We start from the raw sequence: 26,607 nt of genomic DNA on the forward strand, positions 1-26,607 counted from the left end.
TGATTTTTCAGCAAAAATGACAAGAACACAACCGATTGCTGAAAAATCCAGCAATTAGAAAACCGTTTGCTGGTTTCCAGCAAAAATTTGGATTGCTGAACATTTCCAGCAATTTTTTTTGCTGGAAATCGAGGCAAAAATTTACAGTGTACGTATTCATAACACACATTGAATTAAATGATGATGATGTCTGATAAATTCGCTGCAATTTCACGCGAATGAAAATAAAGTTTTGGAAAACACTGGAAATCACATCCCACTTGGCGAAAAAACCTAGGTGTTCATGGTGGCGTGAAAATGAAATTCATGGTATTTTCACAATGTTATTCTATTCGGGCTTTATTGAAATCAGGTTGAAATCAAGATCTTTCGAGAACTCTCTTCTGTCATCAAAAAGAATGGTAAACAAATGAAATAAAAATATGTTAGAAAAGTACTTGCCACTTGTTGATAACTTTAGCACCAGAGACTCATTTGCGAATAATCTCTGTTCGAGGGTTAAGAATATTCGCATATGAGTCACATAAGTGTTTTATTGAAATTTCTCCGTAATTATTAGTTAGTATTAGCGCAAAAGTAAACAAAAGTATTCTTTGAGGTGTTTTCTATCCGAACGGTTGATAGATTTTGCCAACAAATGATACATACGATTGTTTTTATGAAAACAAGTTTTTCTCTCGGTTTGCAGTTTTTTACACATGGGACTCATATGCGAATAGGGGCAGTAGCTGGTGTTTTCACTTACCCCGCTTTATGGGGTAAGTGTGGACGGTAGATTTATTAGAAAATTTTCTACAAATTTGAGTTTTCTTGGTTAAATACGTTACGTCATTGCTCGAACCGTCCACAAAAAAAAGTCTGTATAAAGCCGTCCACACTTACCCCAGGACAGACAAATTTTAGTTTTTTTGTAAATTAACCTTTTTTTTCTTCATTTTCAACCGCCGTTTCTTTTCCTAACTGGTTGTTTCGAATGTAAGGATTGTTTCAATGTAGAATTTTCCGTCAAGAGCCAGCTAGTTTACAAGAAATTTGCAATTGAAGAAGATGCACATCAACTCGACATCATAGTCAAAAAAGAAAGTTTGAAAAAATAGTGCACAATATTGTTTTGATAGCCATCGTCCACACTTACTCCGCGTCCACACTAACCACGGTGTACCTTACAAATAATTATGTTGGCGTGTAATGATCCAATGAATACCCAGAAATGAAAAAAATATAAATTTATTATATTTCATGTATTTTTTCGCGTTGCTAAAATAATCAATTTTATTTCATGATTATTAATGAAATAGAGTATTTCCTGAGACAGATTGTGGTAGGGTAGCTTTTTGTTTTTGTTTTGAAAAATGTGAACACCAACTGGTCGCCATTTTGATCTTTGATGATAAGCAATGTTCAATGCTTTCTTTTAAAATCTTCTTTCATTAAAAGCATCAACATACCTTCATGTCTTAACTTGTTGTGTTTTTACAAATCATTAAATAAAGAACTTTTATTCTTCTCACCTAGATGCGCTTGCAAAACCACTACAATTGCATTGTCAGTTTTATTTCGTTACTTTCTGGTCATTGAACATGCGTAATGTTGTTGTTAAGTTTACCCTACCACGATATGCCGAGAAAATGTAAACATGAGAAATCAGCTGTTCGTCTGACAAGTGGGGAAATGCCTTATATCTCGGTTATTAAAATACTGAGACAGTGGCATCTGGTGGTTGTAAATGGAACGAAATTTAAAACGGCGGTTTTGCTAAAAGCATTCTGCTATTGAAAATTTTCATGATTAAATGGTAAACGATTTTATGATTCGAAATTTTATTTTAAAATAAGTTTTGCTTCATGCTTAAGCTGTGGGCGTGATTGAGTGCTCATTTATATCACTTTGATATAAATGGGTATACCTTGACGTATAGTGAGAGAATAGTATAGAATAGTGAGAGTACCACACACACTTCAGTGTTATCATAGGCATCAACGGACCACTTCCGACCATAAGTGAAACGGAACCCCTAGATGCCGGTCCCACGGCTTTTAACTAAAGCTCAATCACATGCACCCAAAATAATTTGCACGTAGCGGCTACACCCATAGAAGAGGTTGCAAAAATCCAATGCCTATTTAGCAAATCTCTGTGCCGATAATGCGCTGAAATGTGCACTGTGCCCAAGATGATATGTTTGAAAAACCGTAACTGGCATAAGGACTTGTCTCCCAACTAATATTATGCATGACCACTACATTGAAGCGAAACAAGAAAAACATTTTATGGGATTTCCTTCCTATTGGATAATTCATCCCAGAAACAAGAAAATAAAAATATAAAATACAGCGCCCGTAGGGAGAGTCGAACTCTAATCACCAACTAGATCGTCTTGCCAGTCCGACATCCTAACCAGTGTACTATTTGAGCTTCATACAGGACGAGGGATATTTGTCATAGGCTTTCTGCCGCCGAACAATCACAAAAAAACGCACGACGGTGGCTTCCCGGCGTTTGGCCGCCTTTCAAGGTAGTCCTTTGTCTTGTGATGGTAACGGGAAAGGGAACGGGAGTGAAGGCAAAGGGAAACCCATTGAATGAGAACTGTGATTTGCTTACTGCCTGCTATTACATACACACGCTACATATACACAGCTGCTAAAGCCGGGCAGCTTTGCCGGTGAATTGAAGGAATGTTTTTGTTGTTGCTTTTGCTACACACAAACGCACAGCTTAGCCGTGGTTGTTTGCTGGTTGATTGAATTGAAGCAATGTTTTTTTTTTGTTGCTTTTACTGCATACACACGCACAGCTTGGCCGTGGTTGTTTGCCGGTGGATTGAAGGGATTGAATTAGAAGGATGTTTTTGTTGTTGCTTTTGCTACATTCACACGCACAGTGCTCGGTTCGCTGGCTGCCTGGTGTTGGCCGGTATTTGTTTCCATCCTGCTTCGTCTTATGATGCGATAGGGAGGGACGTGAAATCGTTTTTATTTTGTTTCTTTCAGACATACGCAATTCGGTTGACTTGGGAGGTTAATGCCGGTGGGAGCAAATCGAATCAGCACCGATCGCGTTATCTTCTTGTACCAATGATGCTATGTAATTGACTACACGCCATTGGCACAGAGGCTGAATTTTGGGTGTACATGAAAAACTACATAATTTTTATCCAATTGATTTTCACGTAGCTCCTACCATTAAAACATGTGAACACGCCCCTAATAAGAATTGGTGCTTCATGAATGTCATCTAAAATTTACGTGAATTTAAGATCGTTGCAACTTGGTTGGAAGGTGGAAGTTACGTGAAATAAATTTAGTGTTGAGGTGTTGTTTAAATCAGTTCTATTGTTCCTTTTACGTGTTCATACTATTTTAAATTATTTTAAATAAAGTATCAACCATAAATTTACGTAAAATTGTTTATTCTGCATGCACATTATTATATTAGGCACTTATTCACATGAGACTAAGGCCTCGTTTTCACAAAATTTCTAATTGATGCGTGCATAAATGAAATGTTGCACGCATTATAACAGTCGAAAAATCGAGCAGTTCGAGCTTTTGTCTGCCTTTGTCTCCCTAACCTAAATTCACATATGGTGGAAAGAGAAGCATATTGTTTGCCAGCTTTGACAGCTCATTTGAAAGCTCCAGCAGAGTCTTCAACTGATATACATACATCAAAAGTCTACATCCAGGGGCTTTTTCTATTGATGAGTGCAATAATTGCACTTAAATTACTTTTTAAAAATTATTGAATATAGTGTTTTAAAACTTCTATGAGTATAAAAACAAGTTCATATCATTTTTAAAAAAATATTCTGATATTTTGAAACTCTAATTTATCTTGAAAAGTGTGTAGATTACGTATAAAATTTTAAAGATGAACGCATCAATACGTTTACATGAATAGCACTGAATAGCGAGTTTTGTGAAAATGCGGCCTAACCATTCACTAAACACTCACTATAATAAAAAAAAAACACCAAAGTGACCTGTGACCGACTTCTGGGTCGTAGCTGTTACTGGTCGCGGAATATTTCTCCAGAGACTGTAAGTTGCCATATTGCATCCGTTTTCACTGCTGCTGTTACTAATCGTATAGAAATTGTGTTGCTGTGCCTGTAAGGTTGCACAGAGAACAGACGTACAAGCTATCTCACGAAACTTGTGTAAAATTTCCAACGAACATTTTAACCAATTTTTCCTTTTTGACTTAACCACCACATGTCTCCAAATACACCAAAGAGAACTGTGAAAATTTGATTTGTAACTTTTGAACGGCGCAATAGATGGCACTGTTTTAAGTCAAGTTTCAACGTATTTTTTGGGTGTCAGCATTTGAAATTTTACACACTTTTTTAAAGATTTTTTGTTCGAGCTTGTACGTCTGTTCTCTGTGGTTATAGTAAAAAGTTAAAAATGGATATGATTTTGCCTTCTGCAACCTTAACTCACCGGTAGACGCATCCGTGGACCACCAGTTTTGCCACCTCCGACCTCCCAGGGAAAGCCCTGAATGCCTTGAGCAAGAAAACAATATTCTTTTTCTAAAATTTCGCGTAAAATTTGTGGAGACAGAAGCAAACAAAGACTGAGGAATGGTCGAGTACTGCAGCCATGGGTCGTTTTTCTTCTTATAAGAATCGCGTGCTTCACGATCGTTAAAAAAAGCTTAAAACGGATTTCAAATCATCCACATAGACTTTATGTGAATTTCATGAATCGTCTATGTGGAAGGAAACAAGTTATGACACAATCACATAAAATCTATAGGTCGCAACAAAATTTTCGTTTACGTGAAAAATCCCGTAGAAAAAATTTCTAAATTATTTTGGGTGTGGTCAATCTGGTCCGATCAGAAATGATTGTTTGACCTTTTATTGTTATTTTATGAACCTTTTTTTTAATGCTCTTATATTTTTCTGATCATTCGGAGGTGGAGTTTTATTTTCAGATATATTCAAACAGTTGGAAAGTTAAAAAGGAGTAGGTCAATGGGCATTTTAGTAAACTGATTTGCTGCCGCTGTCGGCAAGTCTGTACCATATGCAAAAACAACGAAACGAGAAAAAAGGCTTTAAAGATTTTTATAAACTTTCCTGGATTTTTATTTCTATTCTTTCGGTTGAAACTATGCCTTTTCTATTTCTTTCTTCACAAATATGAAGATAATTGTTGTAGAATTTTGTCCAATTATTTTTTTGCTTTGGAATTGGTTGATGCAGAAGAGAAAATAATGACGGGACAGCCTTGCGAGTATATTTCGCATGCGTATCAAATGTACCCGCAAAGCTGACTTTCCTTTTGTCAGTTGATCATTTGATTCTCTCTATCCATGAATGGAACCTTTTGGAAATTTATTCGGTCGATTAGAGGAGCTATTTTAAAGCATTCTGTGAAAATAGACATAGGGGAGATGAGGGCATAATGGCCACCTTAAGGAAAACGCTTATTTAACCATAGAAAATAGCTATAATATGGAGGTTACATTATTGTTTCGTGTTCAGACACTTGAAAAGCCTATTCCCTAACGGGCTGAAACGTGAAAAACTAGATGAAAACGTTAAAAAATGCATTTTAAAAATTTTTGCCAAAAACTGAAAACCAGCCACTGTAGGGGCATAATGGGAACCCACCTGAGGCAGTAAGAGCACCATTAATCAGGGCAAGATGTGCGTTTTCTGCCGGGGAATCTAGCAGCGAATTCAACTCGATGAAGTCAGGTGAGTCGTAGATTCATCAAACAAAGCAATAACAAAACAATCTAGGTCTGTTTGTAATACGAACAATTCACGCACGCTCATACATTATGTGCTTTGTTTGTAGGATGATGCTACTAGCCGTATAATGAAACAATAAAAAAATCGATCGTGAATTGTAAATGGAAAAAAAATCACCTCGAACAGAAATCGAACTCTAGTCTTTTGATTACCTCTCCGACACCTTACCAATAGGCTAAATCGTCGGATGAAAATGCTCATTATGCCTCGATAATATGGTGCTCTATATGCCCCTAGTCAACAAATTTAAGTGAAAGCGTGTTTTATAATTGATAAAAATGAAAAATCAAAAATTTTATGATGGTAAAAATTGAGAAACAATGTGTACATCATGTTGCAGTGCGTACATTATAGATAAGATCATAAGGCTTATTTCGTGATGCTCAAAAATTATAATATTATCGTTACTTGAGAACATAGCCGTTTTTTAAATATCTCTGTAAAGATGATAAGGATATTCCTGTTTTTGTGAAAAATTAATGCTATAGGAAGTACGAAACAAATCCTAATGAAAATTTATTAAAAAAATACGAACTTTCCTAGAAAAATGTAGTGCTTATTATGCCCTGGGTGCTCGTTATGCCCTCATCTCCCCTATGGGATAGCTTTGCGGGTATATTTCATATGGGACAGACATGATTTGGTATTTTCTCATATATTTTGAAAACAATGTTATGAAATTTTTTAGTCTTAATCAGTGATGGTAAATTTCGCCCGTCACGCTTGAATCGACTGGTTTTGTTTCATCAAACGACTGGCACTGTTCTCAATTGACGGAGCCTCACTACTCGCATGACGGATAAAGCACGACAACAATCAACATTTCTCTATCATCGACTGGCGAAGCTCCTACACATGGTCAAAATTTCTCCTGAGTGTGACTGGCAAATCTCTTCACACTTCGATCGGCTGCTGACGGCAGGTACAACTAATTGAACGACTTGCTGGCAGAGAGCAACAATAGCAATAAAAAACTGAAAACGAGCTTGCTGGTAGGAGCAACAATAATAATAAATGCTTTTCTTGTTCCTCTTCGGTCGTCTTCGGCTTGCTGGCAGGAGCAACAATAATAATAAATGCGTTTCTTTTTCGTCATCGGTCGCTTGAATGCGATTGCTTGACTAGGTTATTATTTTAGCTTAAAATGAATGGGGAATGAATGACTGGCAAACGAAGTGACTGGTCGTTAAGGAACAGTCAATTGAGTTCGACGGACCAAGAGGCTTCACAGTCACAGCTTCACGCCTCATGACGATGACTTTTGCCAAGCATGGTCTTAATTGAAGAACAAACTGTATTTGAACAATTTTAAGATGCAAGACAGTGGATGAGTATTTGCGGTTTATGAATTATTATTCTGATTCATAATCTAGCGTTTTTCAATCACTGGGGGCTAATTGGATGGAAATTATATTTTGTGGTTTTAGGTTTGTGAAACGAATCTATATCTTGTGTTGTTTTATAATATTATGGTTTAAATCAAACAGTCTTGAATAATTTTAAATCTAATTCAAAAGTAGGCATTCAACTGTGTAAGGCAGGTAGGATAGGGCTCAAACAGTAAATTTGCATGAGTTTTTGAAGGGAATAATGTACTTTACTTCTACTATAGATTTGAGCTAGAATTTTTGTTAGTTTGAAATAGGCTTGCTCAAAAAACAAAACAGGCTCTCACATCCATATTTTAGTAAAATTGGATTCTGTGATGTGACAGGAATAATGTAGCCTACTTCTACTATTGATTTGAGCTAGATTTGTTATTAGTTTAAGCTAGACTTCTTTTTAGATATCGATAGATGATATGAACTAAAATCCTTTTTTTTTCCTTTTTTTCTGTTTTCATTTCATGTATCATGGCTACACTAACGACAAATCATTTGGTCCAATGATGACGTTGAGCGAGCCATCCCCTAACATCATTGGACCCAGACGATGGCTTTCGCATGGTTGTCAGCCCAAGGAACTAGCTAATGATCAACAGCTGAACATGGTGTCCTGTAACTTGGTGAGATCCTTCCTTTTCGTTTTTAATATTTTCAATGCGCCCATAAAACGTAGTATGTAGATGCTTGGGGAGTAAGTAGAGGCCAGTCTCGAATCCACCCTTGTCCTTCCTCCAACTGGTATCAGGAGGGGTTGGTTTATTATCTTGAACTGCATTCTGTCCATATCCAGCCGGAATGGATATAATGAAGTGCATGATGGTCTAACCAACGTCTCATGATCGCTTACTATTCTACGCTGCCTACTCTAAACTTTAAAAATTTCTTCTCCAAAAACTATCTCTAATTTTCATTTCCAGCGTCAGCTCCCCGAGCTATTTAAACGCAACAAAAAAAAAAGTTATGAATTTTTTAGTCTTAATTGAAGAACAAACTGTATTTGAACAATTTTAAGATAAACTGAAAATTGACGAAAATGCAGCAAATTGCGAAAAGCGGCAGTTTAACAATTGTTTATGGATGTTCATTGTTCTACATAAGAATTGTATATGGTAAACCGGTTGGATTAAAATCATGACAATCAGTTGAACACCCATTCTTCATTTTTGCACGTTTTAGCTTCAATGCGACATTGCATTCATTATTTTGTTTAACAATTTCTTTATTTGAAACGGCTCATACCATTAGGCTTCAAGGAGCCAAAATCGATTTAAGGCTTTTTTGCAATCGTTGGTTTAACTTTTCACTTTGTGAGAGAAGAAAGGAAGATAGAAAGGGAAATATGAAAATAAAAAAGAATTATAGACGAAGATCGATAGCTTTTGGAAAAAGGTAGATTTCGAACATGTAGTCCAAACCTAGCACAGCTAGTACATTTCTCACTGGATCATTAGGTGGTTTTCTTTGGGCTCGAAGGCAGTCTATTAAATTCGTTCTGGCGACAAAATGGACCTCACACGACCAAAAAATATGCTCGATGTCATGGTAACCTTGGCCGCAACCACAAAAATTGCTGCCAGCAATGTCAAAACGATAGAGTACCGCTTCTAAGGAATAATGATTGGCCAAGAGACGGGAAAATATACGAATAAAATCCCGCCTCAGGTCCAATCTATTAAATCAGGGTTTAAGGCTTCCCTTTGGGATAATCGAGTGGAGCCACCGACCCAACTCATCCTTGTCACATTTACGCTGCCAGTTGACAAGAGAATTTCTTTGAACCAAATTGTAAAATTCGTTGAAGACCATTTCACGTGGATACGTGTCGCCTTCCATCGCCCCTACCTTTGCCGATTCTCCGATTTCTCGGGCACCCCACGTTCGCCAGATCACGCTCCACTTGCTCTAACCACCTCGCTCGTTGCGCCCCCGCTCGTCTTGTCCCTACCGGATTTGTAGCGAACACCTGTTTTGCAGGACAGTCGTCCGGCATTCTCGCAACATGTCCCGTCCAGCGTATCCGGCCAGCCTTCACCACCTTCTGGATACTGGGTTCGCCGTAGAGTCGCGCGAGCTCGTGGTTCATCCTTCGCCTCCACACTCCGTTCTCCTGTACGCCGCCAAAGATGGTTCTTAACACTCGTCGCTCGAATACTCCGAGTGTACGCAGGTCCTCCGGATAATTCGCCTCCGGATCTCACGGCTGAGCCGAGATAGACAAAGTCTTCGACTATCTCCAGCTCGTCGCCGTCGATCGTGACCTTGTTATTACTGGACAAGCGAGTTCGGTCGGTTTCGGATCCGCAGGCCAGCATGTACTTTGTCTTGGACGTATTAATCATCAACCCTTCCTGCTTTGCGTTTCAGTTTGCGGTAGATCTCCTCCACCGCCGCAGATGATCTGCCGATTATTTCAACGTCATCGGCAAAGCAGATAAGTTGACTGTATCTGTTGAAAATCGTGCCCCGCATTTCGCCCACCGTTCGTCGAATAACACCTAGCGCCACGTTGAACATCATGCAGGATAGACCATCACCTTGTCGAAGCCCCCTGCGCGATTCGAATAAACTCGACAATTCACCCGAAATCCGCACACAGCACTGCGTTCCATCCATCGTCGCCTTGATCAGTCTGATCAGCTTCCCGGAAAAGCCGTTCTCGTCCATGATTTTCCATAGCTCGTTACGGTCGATCGTGTCGTATGCGGCTTTGAAGTCGATGAATAGATGGTGCATAGAGACTTGGTGTTCCCGGCATTTTTGGAGGATTTGCCGTAATGTGAATATCTGGTCCGTCGTTGATCGTCCCTACATGAAGCCTGATGACTTCCCAGGAATCTGTTTGCTTGTGGCGTTAGGCGACGGGTAGGATTCGGGACAACACTTTGTAGGCGGCATCTAGGACAGTGATCGCTCGGTAGTTCTTACAGCCCTATTTGTCGCCCTTCTTGTAGATGGGGCATATTACCCCCTCTTTTCACTCCTCCGGTCGCTGTTATATGTCCCACATCCGGACTATAACCGGTGTAGGCAATCGGCCAACTTGTCCGAGCCCATTTTGATGAGTTCAGCTGCGATGCCATCCTTCCCAGCCGACTTGTTTCTATTCAGCTGGCGAATGGCTTCCTTAACCTCACTCATCGTTGGGAGTGGCTCCTCTACGTCGTTGGCTACGCCGGCGATGTACCTTCCCCCACCGTCTCGATCTCCTGCATGTGCGCCGTTCAGGTGTTCATCGAAGTGCTGCTTCCACCTTTTGATCACCTCACGATTGTCCGTCAGGATGCCCCCGTCCTTATCCCGGCACATTTCGGCTTGCTGCACGAAGCCTCTGCGGGATGCGTTGAGTTTCTGATAGAACTTTCGTGTTTCTTGGGAACGATGCAGCTGCGCCAGCTCCTCGAGCTCCTCCTCCTCCAGGCGGCGCTTTTTCTCCTGGAAAATTCGGACTCGCTGCCTCTTCCGCTGTCGGTGATTTTCCACATTTCGACGGGTGCCTTTTTGCACTACTGCCGCCCGCGCGGCATTCTCTTCGTCCATCACCCTCCTACACTCCTCGTCGAACCAGTCGTTCCTCGAGTTCACTCCACATAACCGATGACGTTCTCCGCAGCACTGTTGATGGCTGTCTTGATGGTATCCCAAGTCCTCGAGAGGGGCTTCGTCAAGCTCGCCCTCTGCCGGCAGCGCTGCTTCGACCAATTGCGCGTAGTCTGCCGCGACCTCAGGTTGCTTCAGTCGTGCGATATTTAACCGAGGCGGGCGTTGGTTTCGTGTGTTGTTCACTACGGAGGGTTTTGGGCGCATCTTCACCATCACCAGATAGTGATCTGATTCGATGTTGGCGCCTCGACAGGATCTGACGTCGATGATGTCCGAGAAGTGCCGGCTGTCAATCAAAACGTGATCGATCTGTGATTGCGTTTGGTAAAGTGATCTCCAGGTGTACTTGTGTGGCAGGCGGTGCTTGAAAAAGGTACGAAATCAATAAGTCTGAGGCCGTTTTCGTTGGTTAGCTGGTGCGCACTGAACCTTCCAATGGTCGGTTTTCCTCCTCCTGGCCGACCTCAGCAATTAAATCCCCGATGACGATTTTGATATCATGTTTTGGGCAACGATCGTATTCACGCTCCAGCTGCGCGTAAAATCACGCGCTTTTGCATCTTTCCCATCACTATAAAAGCTGTTCCAAGCTCGTGTGTGTTGCCGCAGCTCTGGTAGATGACACGACCATCTAGGTACGTTAGTACCGTGGAGCCCTTCCAGCATACCTCCGGCAGCGCTACGATGTAGAATTTGCGGCTCTTGAATTTGTTGGAGAGCACGTGGGTACTGCCCACAAAATTTAGAGATCGGCAGTTCCATGTTCCAAGTTTCCAATCGTCGCGTGGGTCTTTGCCGATTTCCATCCGAAATTTGTTGTTCGTTGTTCGTCGCTAATGTTTTTTGTAGTCACGGGCTCGCAAGGCCCGCAGCTAACCCCACTATCTCGCAGGAGGACCTTCGTGATGTTGCTGTTTTGGGTCCCGAACACCACCAGGATGTTGTTGCACTCCGCACGCCGCCCCTGACATGGAGAACAGACGCGTACGAAGCCCCCTAACTCAGTTTATTATTATTATTATTATTATTGTTTATTGAATCTTGCAACGTAAGATAAAAATCTTTTTAAATGTTACAATGTGGTAGTTTCATTTCTAATAATTTCTTAACAACTAATCGTTCCATCATACTGATTCTTATTTATTTATATGTCGTTCTTACTCCACGAATTCCTCCAGCAAACTCCTTTTGAACTCTGATTTATTTTGAATTGATTTTAGATTAACGGGAAGATTATTCCAATATACAACACCTCTCACGAAGAAAGATCTACCGTAATAAGTAGTACTATGCAAAGGGACTACAATATTCCTGGTTCTAGAATTTCTTAACGGGTTTAGTAAATTTTTCAAATATAGTGGTTTTCCGGATTTCAAAATTCTGTGCATTACTACGCAAGAACGATACTTCCGAAAATTTTCAAATGAACAACCAATGAGTAGTTTTTGTAAATGTGACACTCGGGAGAAACGTGATAAATTGAAAACATATCGTACGCAGGAGTTGAGAGCTATGCGCAACCTACTAACGGATCTTTCTAAGGCATTCAAATATAGAAAATCACCGTAAATAAATAGAGGATAAACATAGGTTTTGAAAAGTTTCAATTTTGTAGAGACGTCCAAATGGTTTGTCGCTAGGTTTAGTCTTTTCAGCGCACCGTAAATTTTGCAGCATTGAGCATTAATATGTCGATTCCAAGAAAGATCCCGTTCGAAAATTACTCCGAGGTTTTCAGCATAGTCTACAAACTGAATAGTAGTGTTGTTAAGAACAACTTGTGGAGAAACTTGTGAGGTTAACTGTCTACCAAAACACAGTGCTTTGGTTTTTGATGGGTTTATTGGTAAGAGATTAACATCAGACCATTCACTTATTTTAGCAAGATCCTGATTTATTTTTGCGTAAAAATCATTCAGGTTTGATGCATTTTTCTCGCAGAGGTATATTTGTACATCATCAGCAAATAGATGAATTGAGCAGTGTTGTAGAACAGATGGAAGGTCGTTTATAAAAAGCGAGAAAAATAAAGGTCCCAAAATCGATCCTTGCGGAACTCCCGAATGTATGGATACAAATTCAGAAAAACATTCGTTGAAAAATACATTTTGAGAGCGTCCTTCAAGATACGATAGAACAAGTTCGGAAGCTGGTCTTGAAAAATTGTATTTGGTTTTCAGTTTGTTAACAAGTTTTGAATGCGAAACGCGATCGAAGGCTTTTGCAAAATCTATTAACAACAGAGCTGCAAATCCTTTTTTATCTAAGGTGTACGCAATGTCGTCATGTACTTTCATAAGAGCAGTTTCTGTGCTGTGAGATGAACGAAATCCGGATTGAAATTCAAATAGAATGTTGTTTTGGTTAAGGTATTCAGTTATCTGATATTTAATCAGTTTTTCAAAGATTTTGGAAATTGTACTTAATATACTGATTGGTCTAAGATTGGATAACTCATGGGATTTAGCTTTTTTTGAATAGGAATAACTTTCGATTGTTTCCATTGATACGGAAATCTTGAAGTTTTAATAATTATGTTAAAAATATGCGGGTAGAATATATGGTAAAATTATTTTGATTAGTTTGATAGGAATATCATCCATTCCTACTGCATTTGATTTGATAGAATGAACTGCGTTTATGATTTCATATTCTTCAAAACGTTTGAATTTAAAGCCGTGTAAGTTATTCGGATAATACTGTTGTTCATTGCTAGTTCTAGAAAAATTTGAGGAGAAGTAATTATTGATCTCATTAGCTGTAAAATTTGTTGTTGCTATATTTCCTGGTGATTTGGTTAAACCAAACTTTTTCAAGTTATTCCAGAATTTTATTGCGGGTAAATCCAAATTAAGACGTGTCTTGTCACGATTCATTTTTGCTTTGAATATGAGATTGTTTACTTTATTTCTCAGAACTTTATATTTATTTCTATCTTCAACAGATTTTGAATTTTTCCAATTGTTGTAAGCCAAATCCCTGTTTATCATTGCATGATTTATCTCGTTAGAAAACCACACATTCTTTCGATTTTTTCTGAATTTTAGTGGAAAAAAAGTATCATGAACATTCAACAGAAATCTATTTAAAAACTCAACAAGCATATCTGGATTTTCAATACTTTGAAAGATATTCCAGCTGACATTTGTAAGAGTAGTGGAAAGAGCGCTTCCATCAAAGTTTTTGTAGTCGCGGTACCAGTATCCGTTTGGCTCACTGATTTTGGGAAAATTTAAAGATGAAAATATTAAATCATGGTGAGAAATGCCAGGTAGGGAAATTTGACTAAACCTATGTATACTATCGGGTGAATCAGATATATGTAAGTAAATCGAGTAAAGAGCATCCAGTTGCGTGAAAAAAAGTAGGTTCAGAATTAATGCAGCAAAAATTTGTGGAGTTCATGAAATCCTTGAATTTTTGAATTCTTGAAGAATGCTTAAACAGGTCCAAGTTGAAATCACCTAAGAAAAAAGAGCTGTTATAGATCAAGGCGAATTGTTCGACATGATTAAGTAAAAGTTGGCATGCGACCAAAGCATCCACCGGGGTTGGGTACCCGATCTCCGCTAAGGTTGCACCCCAGCTAGCACCACGGGGAAGCAGAGAATCGGAGTTGCAGATAAGAGGTGATATGACCACTACCCGAAGGTTGGGTGTATAGGGTCGAGTTGCACATTGTCTACCGTTCACTAGCCAAAAACTCCGCTACATATACAGAGCATAGTGACTGAAGACTGTGAGAGGCGCTAGGTATTTCGTTGAACACTCCAAATCCTGTTGTTTCCTCAATAAGTGATCCATCGGTAAATGTAAATTTTATCAGTACTCGCATTCATTAATAAAATAAGAAAAAAACATAATGCAATTTTCAAAGGACCAAAAAACTTAATAACATAGTAAAATAGAGGCCTTACAACATTATCAAAATGAAATCTGAAATCATTTTCGTTCTAATATGTGTTTTCTTTGAAATTCATACAATTCCCATATAAATTTCCGATACAATCAGTTTTGTGACGTCACAAAAAAAATCCAATATGGCTCTCGGCACTACCTGATTTAAATATTCCTTGCCTAGCTCCTTAGGAAGCAAACAAAGTTTTAACATCATGACATCTTTTTCGAAGCGTTCCTGTAAGTTAAATAATACAATGGTCTAACCACCTTGATCGTTGCGCTCCTGCTCATCTCGTTTCTACCGGATTCGTAGCAAATACCTGTTTTGCAAGACTGTCATCCGGTTTCCTCGCGACACACCTTCTGGATACTGGGTTCGCCGTAGAGTCGCGCGAGTTCGTGGTGCATCCTTCGCCTCCACACTCCGTTCTCCTGCACGCCGCCAAAGATGGTTCTTAGTACTCGTCGCTCGAATATTCCGAGTGCACGCAGGTCCTCCTCGAGCAATATCCATGTCTCGTGCCCGTAGAGGGCGACCGGTCTAATGAGCGTCATATACAGGTTACACTTCGTGCGAGGTCTAAGTTTTTTCGATCGCACTTGCTTCTGGAGTCCATAATAGGCACAACTTCCGCTAATAATTCGCCGCCGGATCTCACGGTTGGTGTCATTGTCTGCGGTCACCAGTGAGCCGATATAGACAAAGTCTTCGACTATCTCCAGCTCGTCGCCGTCGATCGTGACCTTGTTTTAACTGGACAAGCAGGTTCGCTCGGTCTCGGATCCGCAAGCCAGCATATACTTCGTCTTGCACGTATTAATCATCAACCCAATCCTTCCTGCTTCGCCTTTCAGTTTGCGGAAGATCTCCACCTCCGCAGATGATCTGCCGACTATTTCAATGTCATCGGCAAAGCAGATAAGTTGACTGTATCTGTTGAAAATCGTTCCCGCATTTCGCCCACCGCTCGTCGAATAACACCTTCTAGCGCCACGTTGAACATCATGCAGGATAGACCATCACCTTGTCGAAGCTCCCTGCGCGATTCGAATAAACTCGACAATTCACCCGAAATCCGCACACAGCACTGCGTTCCATCCATCGTCGCCTTGATCAGTCTGATCAGCTTCCCGGAAAAGCCGTTCTCTTCCATGATTTTCCATAGCTCGTTACGGTCGATCGAGTCGTATGCGGCTTTGAAGTCGATGAATAAATATTACGTAGGGACTTGGTGCTCACGGCATTTTCGAGGATTTGCCGTAATGTGAGTATCTGGTCCGTCGTTGATCGTCCCTCAATGAAGCCGGCCTGAGGAATTCCATTAAATCTGTTTGCTTGTGGCGTTAGGCGGCGGAATAGGATTCGGGACAGCACTTTATAGGCGGCATCTAGGACAGTGATCGCTCCGTAGTTCTCACAGTGCAGTTTGTCGCCCTTCTTGTAGATGGGGCATATTAAACCCTCTTTCCAATCCTCCGGTAGCTGTTCTGTGTCCTAGATTCGGACCACCAACCGGTGTAGGCAATCTACAATCGGCAATTCAGCTGGCTTCCTTAACTTCACTCATCGTTGTGAGTGGCTCCTCTACGTCGTTGGCTACGCCGGCGATGTACCTTCCCCCACCGTCTTGATCTCCTGAATGTGCGCCGTTCAGGTGTTCACCGAAGTGCTGCTTCCATCTTTTGATCATCTCACGATTGTTCGTCATAGATTTTCCGAGATAGTGTTTCCGTTATCAGTCTTTCGTTCAGAGTCAGTTCTAGATTCTTTGAGGGCAACGTTTAATGAGTGACTCAGTTTAGCCAGCAAGAGATTCATGCATCCTACCTAGTTCAACTTTGAATCATTACAAAAGATCCTTTAGTACTCTATTTAAACATTTATAGTTTTCCTAAAATGATCTAGTACTATGTTATTAATAAATAATGATGTACACATTTTTTTTCTTATTTTACAGTTAAGGTTTGCGAAAAATCTTTGATTGTTCGAGAGCGCAAACAGGATTATGTCAAACGGGAACGTGAAGCTCTCAACAAACTAAGCGGTTTGCCAGGATTTCTCAATCTTTATTGCACATTTCAAGATCCTAGGAAACTATACTTTGTGATGACATATGCAACAAACGGAACATTACTTCAGTTTCTAGATAGAACTAATAGCTACAACTTGGAGTGTGCAAAGTTTTATTCGGCAGAAATTCTTCTTACTTTAGAATATATGCATAAAAACGGCATCATACATAGAGATCTTAAACCGGAAAATATTCTATTAGATGATAACTTTCACGTGATGATAGCTGACTTCGGTTCATCTAGACTTGATGAAGTATGCGACGTTAATCAAAGTGCTGAATGTCCAGATCAAACGCAACGTGGAATATATTCACAGACTATGGAAACTGAAAATTTGAAAAGTAAGAGGGGCAGTTTTGTTGGAACAGCTCAGTACGTTTCACCAGAGATACTAAAAGGAAAAACTTCTTCGAGATCGTCTGATTTATGGTCATATGGATGTATAATCTACCAAATGTTGACAGGGGTTCCTCCATTTCAAGGACCTAACGACTACTTAATTTTTCAAAAAATATCTAAACTGGAACTGATATTTCCTGAAAAATTCGACGAGCAAGCAAAAGATTTAGTTGTTAAATTACTTGTATTAGATCCCCGAAATAGATTAGGATTTAATGACAGCTGTCCTTATACAAGTATACGAAATCATAAATTTTTTGAAGGTTTCGTTTTTTCAAAAATAAGAGATTCACAACCCCATTTTATTAGCGTAGCAATTAAAGATTCATCATCTCTTCAAAACATAGAAAAATTCAAGTTTCCTTCCGATATAACACCTGGTTTAAACGATACAGACATTTCCAGACTGATTGGCTTAGATATCAACAAAACGGTGCCTCGTATAGAAAAAGGTAAGTGAAATTAGTGGAATATTTTTGAATGTGAGTAACCACATAAATAAGTACGATACAATGACTGTTTCAATTACTTTTCTTTCAAGACACTAGCATATTAATAACAAATAACTTACTTATATTTTTCCAAAAAAAAATTACATTTCATTTCAAAAAATTACTTTCCAAACATCACTCATTTAAAATAAATATTTCCACCGATTGTATTTTAACACATTGTAGAGAAAATACGAGATTCTACATTTTTTTCGCTTGCCGCGAATATGCTACACTCAGAAGCATAACCTGAATGTTACAAATTTAATCATGAAACTATATTCTACAAAATTGAACAAAACACTTTCGGTAACTCAAAGATACTAAATTTTTGAAATTTTGTATAGAAATTTTTAGAGATACGGAATGCCGAATATCGGTTTTTCCCAGCTTGGATTTCTTGGCGGTCTTTATTGTGTTAACAAGAATTTTATTGAATTCCAAAAATAGTTTGGTAATACTTATTAAAAATCAAATTTAAGCGATAGTTTATAGTTTGATAATAAAATAAAAATTACAAAAGAATCGATCCATCCAAGTTGGTAAACTCCTGATGTATTAAGATCGTATTGCATTCACAATTAATATGAATGGTCAATATTATAGCGTTGCATCTCGTAAGGATTTTTTGACATTTATATTTATTTCATTGTAGATTGTACTGTTGTGCCAGAAGCTGATGATAATATCAAAATGAAACAAAAACCTGATATCTGGCAGCAATTCGTTGGTGGAGAAACGATTCTTAAACAGGGCTTCATCATCAAAAGGAAAGGAACGTTATACGTAGCCAGACGACGCATGCTTCTGTTGACATCTGGACCTCGCTTGATTTACGTTGATCCCATTCAGATGGTTGTCAAAGGTGAAATTCCTTGGGACAAAAACCTGAGAGCGGAGGCAAAAAATTTTAAAAATTTCTTCATACACACGGTAAGTTGTATCTGAGATATAAAACGGTGAACAAAAACCATGGAAGTTATTAAGAAAACACTAGCGACACCATGCCCTCCATAGTATAGTTCAGATTACAGTCAAGTGGCCATTCATCGCCCAAAATCACCCTTTAATGTGTATTTTTTCTAAACTGGGATGTTTTCCCCAAAAATCTGGCGTCCATTCTGTGTTAGAATCAAAGTTCTACCATTTTACCGAAAAACGTCAAATAAACGGAATTTTTTTTTGTTTCCGGACAAATTATTAAATGCTAAGCCTGTTACCACAAATTATTAAGTTCGAAGCCTATTAACAAAGTAAGTATTCCTATTACAAAGGACCGAATAACTTTAATTACTCTTAATCCCTTTTGTGTACAAGTTCAATCTTTACCAGCAAACATAAACCCCCATGCCTGTGCTCCTACACTGAACCTCGAAAATACCCAAACTTGAGAACTTTCCCCGCCAACCCGAATGAAACTCCCTCCCTACAGGTTTGGCTATTGGAGGCATAACCCAAAGTTAAGCTCTTAAAGGAGAACTCATTCCCAACAATCTGATACTGCAATAAAATGGAAATAAAAAAAAAAACTGCAGATACGGGAATCACACCCATACCTGCAATGGCTCTACGATTACCATCTCAGGATACTAATCGCTCAACCACCGGAGAGTTATTGAGAGAGGCAGCTACATCATCGTACATGCGAGAACTTCTGCGAATGAAGCGGGAATAAAAGTTATCCCCCAAAAAAACAGTTCTTCGCTTTGAACTTACCCCCCAAACCAAATCTGCCACGATGGAGGTAACAGAATCAGATGCGCTTACAACAAAAACCCCCCAAAAAAACAGTTTTCCGCTTGAAGGACAAGGACAAGTTTGACGTATTGGCAAGCTATGATTTTTTCACAAACTTAAGTTGTCAATCTGGAACTTAGGTTTGGCGGGTGGCAGTTCTCAAGTTTGGGTATTTTCGATTTTCAGTGTGGTGCATTTTTGTTTACTTGATAGTACGTATTTGACCTAGAATCGACTTGAAACGATAGTTTTATTTCCGTGCAACAGATATTTGAAAATTTTCGATTTTTTTAAGTGATTGTTTTTTGAAGCGTTTGTTGATTGATATTGATAATGTGTATGTCAATAAAAGTGTTGGTTCCCAATGACCGCTCACACACAATTTCTTTGTTTTTGTCGCATGTTATGTGTAAAATGGGTATGTCATAAGTGTAGTATCCAGGAACAGGAACAGTTTCTAAACCAACACAGTGTCCGTAAAAGAGAACTAGTTTCATGAGGTCTGCACTTGATAGTAGTTGACACTAGAATGTTTTCTACTTTCTCGTTCTAGGTTGGCATGCTTAGTTGTAAATTGTATAAGTAGTTGTTCTGATACAACATTTACTTTCTTTTTTTATATTGTTTTTTTTTCTGTTTCAGTATTGTTTAGTGATTTTCGATTACTTCTTCTTTTTATTTACAGCAGCATTTCTGGTGATCTTTAATTTCATTTTTTTCTTAATGTTTTATGATCTTCTTTCGAACAACTACATTCAAATCTCGTTTTATTTTTTTTTGTCTAAACACAACTCTGTAAACTGTATCCAACAGCTTACATTGATCATAAAATGATTTACATTTAAAGGATGGGATAGATTTTCCTTCTAATCATGATTCATCTTCACGTTCAATGCAGTATTAAGAATACCATAAATTTCCAACTCAATCTAACGAAAAGTAAATATCATTCAAATGCAATTCGATGCAAGTGACTTTTCATTATTCGCTTCTGGTGTTAAACAATCTACAATGCTGCTTTGCATCATCGTTCCCCAATTATCTTCCTTTCTTGCGCCACTCTAAATCCTCCGGAGGCATGATTAAACACTTATCAAATTTTGAAAATATAAGTCAAATTACCGCACAGTTGAATTTGGCTATTTTCTCTGTGCATAAAAATTGAATGTATGCTGAATATGTCCCATTATAAACAGGTTTTTCGACAATCTTTATTAGCAGTCACTACAGGATAAAACAACTTTTATTACATTTGCAACATCGGATCAACTGTAGTACATAAACTATCAAAATCTGAAAGACCTCCGCATTTTTTTTCCAATTGAGGCGCTTAGGATCAGAGGGGTGCAAGTGCCGAAATGATGATTTCGAGAAAACGGGCCTCAAAGTTTTTTTTCTAAATCAAAATTATCGAATCAATTTTTCTACTAAATTTTCGATGGAGTGTGTCTCATGAGGTCTAAAATGAACGATTCTGAAAGAAAAACCAAAGTTTTTGCGATATTTATGTTAAAACGGCGAACTACTTTTATTGATATTTTTCACTTGCACCCTTCTGATCCCAAGAATGACACTTGCACCCCTCTGACTCCAAACAATATGATAGCATCCTTTTGGAACCTGTATGTAACGAGTATTTTCAGTACGATACTAGATGTTTTGTTTTTGTTCATACATTTAATTTTCTGCGTTTTCGGGCTTCAAATTTCTATGCAACTTATAATGAACGAGGTTTGCAAGTTCCACTATCCTAATTCCCAGAATTTGTTGAAAACTTTCAATCTCTCTTTTTCCTTAATGGATACACAAGAATACCTGCATATGTGTTCATTCATTGAAATTAACTGTTTAGCTGGTCGCTTTTTCCGGTAGAACCAACGTACGCTTCCCCTTGGTTTCGGTTCTCGCTAGCAACTGCAGCAGCAGCAACTTCTGATTCTCAAGAAGAACCGTGGATGTTTAATTTTTCTTTTTTTGGTCTAATTATACCAGGCCTCTTTCCTAAACAGTTATGTAAATATTCCTTAAAAGACTTAATGTAATTTTTTATAAACTACTTGTCGCAACGACCCATCTGAACTTTTCGAAGTTTCATTTTGTTCCGTGGGATAGTATGTGACATCATGATCAGAGCCTGTCGAAAACTCTGAATCCTCTGAGCTTTCATAAGAGATTTTTCTTAGATATATTTGCCAAAAAATTATTGTGCGTTTGTGTTTGCCTTTTATCCCTATTGGCTAAATTTGCCATGAAAACAATATTTTAGAATTTTTTGTATACATAACAATGAGATTTTCATGCCGACGAAGTTACACCTGAATCTATTTTCATCACTTCTCTATCTGAGGACTTTGGATTATCCTGGTCAGAACCAGTAGAAAATCCTAGTAGGAGCTAGATGATGTTGTTTTCAACTGACAAAAATGTATACGTTCTAATGAAATTAGCCTAAAAGTATAATCCTTTGGTGTCAGAAGGGTGCAAGTGCACTTGCACCCTTCTGACACCAAACGAAACAGGATTTTCATTGACACGTTTTTTTATAAATAGCTTAAAAATATCGAAATAATTTTTCTTTTGACCTGTGTCTTCTACAGAATGTTAATCTATACTTTAACTATCCAAAAAACAGTTTATCTCAGTTTTGATAAAAAATCACTTGCACCCCTCTGATCCTAAGTGCCTCAATTTATACGCAAAAGTCCACTCGCAATTTTTCAATATTCTACATCATTTCATCATAGAACTTAGCAGTCTGTAAATTTGAAATAGATGTGTACGGTTATTTTGCGAACAGCTTTGGAAGGTTAATCAAGTTTTTGTTTTTTTTCGATTGTAATATAAGTAAAGATAGTTTTAAGCATAGATTAAGAAATCAGTCTGAATGAAATTGAGTTGTGTTAACTGTGACCTATAAATAATAAATAATAATTACTACCCATCGCTAAACACTACAAAAAAACAAAAAAAATAATAATGAAAAAAGTCGGAAATTTTCCAATGCAAATCTATTTTACGAAAATAAAACTATCGTTTCAGGTCGAATTCATATTACTATCTACACAGCAAGAAAAATTCGTGTAAATTTAGATCGAAAACGATGCACGAAAACGGAACATCGAATTTGATGTAAAATTCTATCACGGTGTATTTTTTTCGAGAATGTAATTTTTGAGGCGTGTAAATTTAACTCGAAATCAATGCACGAAATTGGATCGCAAAAGCCGTCGTGTAAAAATACACATGGATGTAAATTTCAAAATTTATTATCGTAAATATTGATATTTTTTTTAAATATTCAGGTTTTTGCTTTTGTCTTGAATAAGAACGCCGCATGTACCATTTTTAATTCACATTTATTTCCAAAACTGAACATAAAAAAACCATTCGGAAAGCGTCAGGCTGGAATTGTTGTTGCATCCGATGATTCCCAGCACGGGGATGTTTTTCGAATCAGCATGATCAGCATCCTCGAATGGTTCCGGAAATCATAATTTTTCGGCCAGCATGCTGCACACTTGAATTTTTCTGACAAAAGTTTCTCCGGATAATCACTGGCCGGATATCAGCCGCTGCGAAAAATCTGACCTTGCTGTAAAGGAGAGAAAACTAATCAGTTTCAACCATATTCTTCATTTCACGTCTCATAAACTTACTACTTTAAAGACTTTTAAAGTGCTCCTGTTGCCAACGCCTTTGAATGACTCGTTTCCGAATAATTTTCCGACTTGTTTACTTTGAGCCCGACGCGCAAACTAACTTGAAATACAAAAAGGCACAATTTTAATATTTTCATTCAATTTTAAATCAAACAGATATAATTTTACACTGTTAATGATATAAATTTCATTGACCAGTTGATTTTTGCATGATGCAGTGTAAAATTAAATCAAAACAGTTTATTTTTATTCAATTTTGGAAAATAGACTAATATTATATATATCGAAAGAAGTTTAAAATTACATCTTTTTGTAATTACACTCAAGAAAAAATAGATCACTCGTGTTTTAGATTCCGTGTACTTTTAGAAATTTTTTGCTGTGTAGTAAACAAAATTCCTTTTTGCATTATGAGCACACTTATCCTTAGATCGCTAACATACGTCGAATTTAATAAATAATTTGACCGGAGAAAGAACAAAATATTTTATTTCTGGCTATCGTTAGCATAATTAGGTAAGTGGTATTTTTTCACACACACACACACACACACACACACACACACACACACACACACACACACACACACACACACACACACACACACACACACACACACACACACACACACACACACACACACACACACACACACACACACACACACACACACACACACACAAACAGAACAGACGTCAAATTTTTGTGGAAAACACCTAAAGTCCACACTAAAGGGTGATTTTGAGCGGTAAATTGATTCTACGCGGCTCAAGTTATTCGACAACTAAACTAGAATACTATAAAAACAGAATCTAGAAAATGTATCTCCTAATCCCTCAAAAAAGAACTGTAAACTATTATGGCTGTCCCAACGGTAGATGCAAAACACGGTTTTCGACCACGCTAAAACATTTCGGCTGGCACCGGTGGCGTTAATTGCTGTTTTAGCACAGTTATCGATTTGAAAATTCCCAACAGTTATACGCCTTTGTTCCAAATTAATGCAAATTTGGAACAGGATTTCAAAATATACGACAGACCGATTTAGAAACGGTGAGAAAATTTTAGCCAACAATGATTTCTTTCACACATGTTTGGGTAACATTGGGTGTGATAATAGTTTCTTTTTGAGATATTATTTGAATTTTTTTTTCTCTTCAACCACCCTATACGTAACATAAATTGAGAATAGATGTTAATAAAAACCATATCAAGTATAAATAATAGATGTCACATTATTCTCGATTTAATATCATTAAATAAAAAGCTTTTCATTTGGGCTCGACGAATTAGTGAATCCAGTCAGCGTTCTAAAATTTGAAAAAAATAAACGAAAAGAAAATTTTAATACTTTTTCGATGAGGTAAAATAAATGTTTATTGTTTGTTCTATAATTTTTGTTTTATTTGAGATATTGGGAGATTTTTAGTTTCATATGGATTGCTCGGAGTTTTCGTCAATATCAGCATATTTTTTGTATCCATACATAAATTTACAATTTAGTGAAACAAGTTTTTGTCAAACAAAAATGTCGACAAATCAAAGGAAAATTTCGTTTGACTTTGGAATAAACATTTCTCGTTTCCTTTATCAATGTCAGCAATAACTTGAAAAAAATGCTTTTTCATTTCATTTTAACAAAACCTTATTCCATTGATTCAAAGCAATTTGATTGAATTGTTTCAATTGACCTTTTTTCCTCGTTGTGTAGTCATTTTTGCTTTTAGATTAATGAAATCCTGGTGGAATAGTTGAAATCATTGTTTTGTCAAAAAGAATATTCGTAGAATTAATTTTAAGGCAATCAACCGTGAAACTCAAAACTTATGCAATTTTTCCAATAAAATGGGTTTTTTTCTTCTCAATTATTGAGTGTCTGCAATGAAAGTGTTTCCGTTTTAAATTTGCTCCTACACCGGTGGGGAGTGGGTGTTTTAGCCGATTCTAAAATTTCAAATTGTGCTAAAACTGGTATACCTACTTAAAACCAATATTTACGCCTGAGCCGTTGCAGGTGCTCTTAAGGCCTGATTGCTACTGTCAACTGAACAAGGCGTTAACAATTGATTGTTAAGCATGTCAAACTGGTATTTCGCGGGCCGCATGTGTATGTATGTAAATAAATTTCTAATTCATTTTTATTTTTACAACAGACTCACCGAACATATTTTCTAGAGGACCCTCAAGGATATGCATTAGAATGGTGCGAAGCAATCACGGATAAACACAAACAAAGTTTTCAAAAATTTGAGTAGTATTTACATTGGTATTAGTTTCAAGCAGGGATGAGAATGTCATACAAAAGACAGTCGCGATCGTGACAGTCGCATAACATTTTCCAATGACATTCGAAAATGTCGCAATGACATTTTAGGTCATCCAAAAAAATGTTAAACGACTGGAAAAAATGTCATTGGATTTTGCAATGACAGTCGCTCAGAAAAATGTTATCGAATTATTCATCTCGATAACATTTTTTACTTGCGACAGTCGAAGTTTCTGTTGGTCCTCTAACTGTCGGAATGACATTTTTGAATTTTCGATTCCGTGACTGTCAAGGAAAAATTTTAAAAATGTCATGGTTTTGACAGTCATGACATTCATTGGCCAAGGCCAATCTGGCCGGTTCCGAAACCCGGAAAATCAAAATGATCAGATTTTAACTTGCGACACATCATTGGAAAGCTCTTGGCCTGTACATGATGGGAATTGATAGGAAAAGTGGTTCGGGGCCATCTGGTCCTGGCCACGGCCAATCTGGCCGGTTCCGAAACCCGGAAAATCAAAATGATCAGATTTTAACTTGCGACACATCATTGGAAAGCTCTTGGCCTGTACATGATGGGAATTGATAAGAAAAATGGTTCGGGGCCATCTGGTCCTGGCCACGGCCAATCTGGCCGGTTCCGAAACCCGGAAAATCAAAATGATCAGATTTTAACTTGCGACACATCATTGGAAAGCTCTTGGCCTGTACATGATGGGAATTGATAGGAAAAGTGGTTCGGGGCCATCTGGTCCTGGCCACGGCCAATCTGGCCGGTTCCGAAACCCGGAAAATCAAAATGATCAGATTTTAACTTGCGACACATCATTGGAAAGCTCTTGGCCTGTACATGATGGGAATTGATAGCAAAAGTGGTTCGGGGCCATCTGGTCCTGGCCACGGCCAATCTGGCCGGTTTCGAAACCCGGAAAATCAAAATGATAAGTTTTTAACTTGCGACACATCATTGGAAAGCTCTTGGCCTATACATGATGGGAATTGATAGGAAAAGTGGTTCGGGGCCATTTGGTCCTGGCCACGGCCAATCTGGCCGGTTCCGAAACCCGGAAAATCAAAATGATCAGATTTTAACTTGCGACACATCATTGGAAAGCTCTTGGCCTGTACATAATGGGAATTGATAAGAAAAGTGGTTCGGGGCCATCTGGTCCTGGCCACGGCCAATCTGGCCGGTTCCGAAACCCGGAAAATCAAAATGATCAGATTTTAACTTGCGACACATCATTGGAAAGCTCTTGGCCTGTACATGATGGGAATTGATAAGAAAAGTGGTTCGGGGCCATCTGGTCCTGGCCACGGCCAA

At 38.2% G+C, this 26,607-nt stretch overlaps 1 protein-coding gene across 1 annotated transcript in view; it reads left to right on the forward strand.

Moving 5' to 3' along the window:
• The window catches only part of LOC129750660 (3-phosphoinositide-dependent protein kinase 1), a 44,781-nt gene extending 19,123 nt beyond the window's left edge, over positions 1-25,658 (forward strand). Inside the window, exons 3-5 of the mRNA XM_055745667.1 lie at positions 16,617-17,582; positions 18,277-18,554; positions 25,171-25,658. Of these exons, the coding sequence (XP_055601642.1) occupies positions 16,617-17,582; positions 18,277-18,554; positions 25,171-25,272 (1,346 nt within the window). The 3' untranslated portion in view covers positions 25,273-25,658. The remainder of the gene's footprint in view (positions 1-16,616; positions 17,583-18,276; positions 18,555-25,170) is intronic.
• Positions 25,659-26,607: the final 949 nt, after the last annotated feature.

Source organism: Uranotaenia lowii, chromosome 3, assembly GCF_029784155.1.
Source record: "Uranotaenia lowii strain MFRU-FL chromosome 3, ASM2978415v1, whole genome shotgun sequence".
NCBI classification, from domain to species: Eukaryota; Metazoa; Arthropoda; class Insecta; order Diptera; family Culicidae; genus Uranotaenia; species Uranotaenia lowii.